Source organism: Propithecus coquereli, unplaced genomic scaffold (assembly GCF_000956105.1).
Source record: "Propithecus coquereli isolate 6110/MARCELLA unplaced genomic scaffold, Pcoq_1.0 Scaffold163, whole genome shotgun sequence".
NCBI classification, from domain to species: domain Eukaryota; kingdom Metazoa; phylum Chordata; class Mammalia; order Primates; family Indriidae; genus Propithecus; species Propithecus coquereli.
The window spans coordinates 2,983,364-2,986,995 of record NW_012140858.1 but is presented as its reverse complement, the minus strand read 5'-3'; the positions used below and the strand labels follow the sequence as shown (position 1 = coordinate 2,986,995).

Here is a 3,632-nt window from a genome sequence, read left to right as displayed (position 1 = left end):
TATCTATATAAGTGAGTGATTGGATCAGAGTCCAGATATTTTTAGGTTCGGAATACACCTTGGCATGCTGCTTTTCAGAAAGATGGTGCTATTTCACACTCATGTTAATTTTCTCATTATACCTTTGTCAGCATTTAGAATGATCCTTATTTTCTTTTAGTCTTATTCACTTGATGAAAAATGATGTCTCGTTATTTTAGTTAGCATTTATTTGATTGTAATAATGAAACTTTCTTTAAAAAAAATGAGCAGCAAATTTCTAATGTGTACTATATTAAAATATTGACTATAGAATAATTTTTCACAAAGATGTGTCTGACTCCTTTGTTTAAGATTTGTACTATGATAATATGTCCAAATCTGTAGGTGGTAGGGATGTGAATTCTGGGAATATGACATGATTTTTTAAAGGGCCTTCTTTCTAGTGTATTTTCTTTAGAAGTATGTTTTGAAATTTTTTAGAAGCTCTCCTTTTTTGCATTGGTTCCCAAACACTGAAACAGTAAATCAGTATAGTAATCATAGCTAATGGTTATTGAGTGCTTACTATTATTTGCCAGGTATGTTGCCAAGTACTCTACTTGTATTAGCTCACTTGATTTTCATAACCGCCCTATGAGAAATGTGAAGCTTTTTGTCTCCATTTTACAAGTGAGGACTTTTGAGTACATAGAGATTCAGTTATTTGGCCCAGTTCACAAAGTTAATACGTGGCAGTGCCTGGATCTGTACCCAGACATTCTGACTCCAAAACTATATTCTTAGGTACATTGATTCCTAGCAAGATTGCTGACTTTGGGGCAGTTTACTTCTAAACATGTAATCTGTTTGTTTTTTTTGTTAGTGGATGTAGCTGTTTGGGAAAGAGCAGTAGCAATAATGGAATGAGTACTATTGGGCTAAAATTAATGCTGCCTGGATTTTGTCTTGTAGGTGTGCATTGCCAAGTGCAATAGCACCCCTTCCCTTGATCTAGTGCTCTCCCAGGACCTCATTGTGGCAGAGGGCCCTGCTGTAGAAGTTGGAGATTCTTTGGAAGTGGCCTATACTGGCTGGCTCTTTCAGAATCATGTGCTGGGCCAGGTAAGAAAATGTACCCTGCAAGTTCTTTTATAATTTAAATAGCATGAGGGCTATTCACAGTGAAGGTGTTATTGCTGTGAATTGCTGCTATTGTCGAATGGAAATTTTTTAGGACCCCTGCTTTAGTCACTACAACTGTTTTGAGGCATATTATAAAAGGTTAATGTGTAAAATCTGCTCAGTACCACTCTTTCCTACTTAGGAAAATTGGAAACCAATTTCCCAAGTACTATTATTTTTGCTAATTGTTCATTTGTACATCTTGTCCTCTTATATCAGTTTTAAAGTTCAATATATTCTTAATGGGATTACGTCTTAAAACTTAATTTTAGACCCTTCTCACAGTTTTTCTTATAGCAGATACTGTAAATATGTTGGGCTTTTTGTGTTTTAATATTATTAAGCCCTCAAAAGCAATATAGTATAAGAGAAAGATCTTTAGACTATGAGTTTTTAAAAACCATGGATTTAAGTCTCAGTTTTATCCTAATTTGACCTTGATCAAGTCAGTTAAGCTCTGTATTTTTTTCCTATTTGTGAGTGGTGGTTACTGATCCTTACTCTGCTTACTTGGCAGGATTGGCGTCAGCATCAAATGAGATAATTTATTTGAAAATGCTTTATAGATGAAAAGTGCTTGAATACGTGGTGGTAGAAATGTATTTTTTTAAAAACCTGGAAAATCATTGTTTCAGAGATAATGTGATAACACCCTTTAGCCGTGATGTAGTCTTATCTTTTCAGGTCCTTTAAAACTATTTTCTTAGTATATTTGGTATTCCCTATTCCAAAAGCACTGTGCTTGTATGTAATTAGTTGAATATCATAATGATCCTTACTATTTTTTAAATTGGCTGACCTCATTTACTTTTTATTAAATTGTAGGTTTTTGACTCCACTGCTAACAAAGATAAACTGCTTCGCCTGAAATTAGGATCAGGAAAAGTCATCAAGGTAAAGGCTTGACTGTGTTTTTGTGTGGTTTTATCAGTTGCAGTGGGCTTTAGATTTAATTTTGTGGAATTTTTCCAACCTGAGTATATTTTCTGAGAGTCTGGAAGTGCTTGGTTGAAAAATAGGAGGGGAAAAATGTGTTACATTATCTGCGTTTGGGAGATTTTTTTTTTTTTTTGGTAATAGTTTTTGTTTTTTTTTTTCCTGGAGAATGGAAATGGAATTCACAAACTTTTACCTTTTGGCATTGTGTCTTTTGTTCCATCTAAAAATATTATCGTAAATATATATAATTTCTACAATAAAACTGCAACAAGTTGTAGTTAATTAACTTAATACTACTCCCTATCCCCCAAAGGACCCTATTTGCTTTATACTGTGATTGTTAAGTTCAAATGTGATAGTGTTTGTGTCTATAAACTATAAAATACCATACAAATAAGGAATATTATGATCATCTTCATTGTGGCTATTCCTGCCACAGAGAAAGGATATGCCTTCCTTCTCAATGACACTTTCCTAATTGGACTCCTTATCTCTGCTGGGCCACTCTAGCCCTTTTTCCATGGCATGATCTCAGCTGCCTTTTTTCTTTTTCATTCCCACAGCTTTTACATTCTGTCTCAATTTTCCTTTGAGTTTGAAGAAATCATGGCTGTTGATAGATAACAAACCAATTTGAATCTACCAAGACTGGTATTTTGTAAATATAAGACAAAATTTTCTTTTTTTTTTTTTTCTTTTTTTTGAGACTGAGTCTGGCTGTGTCACCTGGGCTAGAGTTCCATGGTGTCAGCCTAGCTCACAGCAACCTTGAACTTCTGGGCTCAAGCGATTCTCCTGCCTCAGCCTCCTGAGTAGCTGGGATTACAGGTGCCCGCCACCACACCTGGCTCATTTTTCTATTTTTAGTAGAGGCAGGATCTCGCTCTTGGTCAGGCTGGTCTTAAACTCCTGATGTCAAGCAATCCTCCCACCTCAGCCTTGGCCTTCAAAATTTATCCAACAATTTGACTTCTGGGAATTTATACTTTGGAAACATTTAAGATTATATGCAAAGATACAGTTATAAAGCTATTCATAGAAGCATTGTTTATGATAAAATAAGCTAAATGTCCAACAGTGAGGAATTGGTGAAATATTAATATATTTTCTAATAACATGAGTATTTATGACTTCGGTTCCTGAAATCCTTTGGAGACTTTTTCCTATAGATCATAGCATTAAAAGGCTGACCCTTGAAGCTAGACGTACTCTTCAGTAGTTAAAAATAATGTTGCAAATTAATATCTAGTGAGTTGGAAATATATTAACATGTCAGTGAGTGAGCAAAACAGGTTACAAAACAGTATGGCCCAGTTCTATAAAAAATATGTATACATACACACAGATAATAGTAATGGTAGTTGAGTTGCAGGTGATTATTACCTTTATCTTTTTGCCTAGCTACATTTTCTGATTTGCCTACAATGAACTGATAATGGCTTGTGTAATAGAGAATAAGTGAAATGCAAGGAGGAGGAAGGATATTTGTAGCCTGTTCTACCTGTGGTGGCTCTTTCCCTAGGTGAAGTTTGCCAAAGATTCTGGCTCTG

At 34.9% G+C, this 3,632-nt stretch overlaps 1 protein-coding gene across 1 annotated transcript in view; it reads left to right on the top strand.

Annotated features, from left to right (window-relative positions):
• Positions 1-3,632, top strand: part of FKBP15 (FK506 binding protein 15, 133kDa) — a 55,526-nt gene that overhangs the window by 17,900 nt on the left and 33,994 nt on the right. Inside the window, exons 7-8 of the mRNA XM_012641136.1 lie at positions 934-1,083; positions 1,969-2,037. Of these exons, the coding sequence (XP_012496590.1) occupies positions 934-1,083; positions 1,969-2,037 (219 nt within the window). The remainder of the gene's footprint in view (positions 1-933; positions 1,084-1,968; positions 2,038-3,632) is intronic.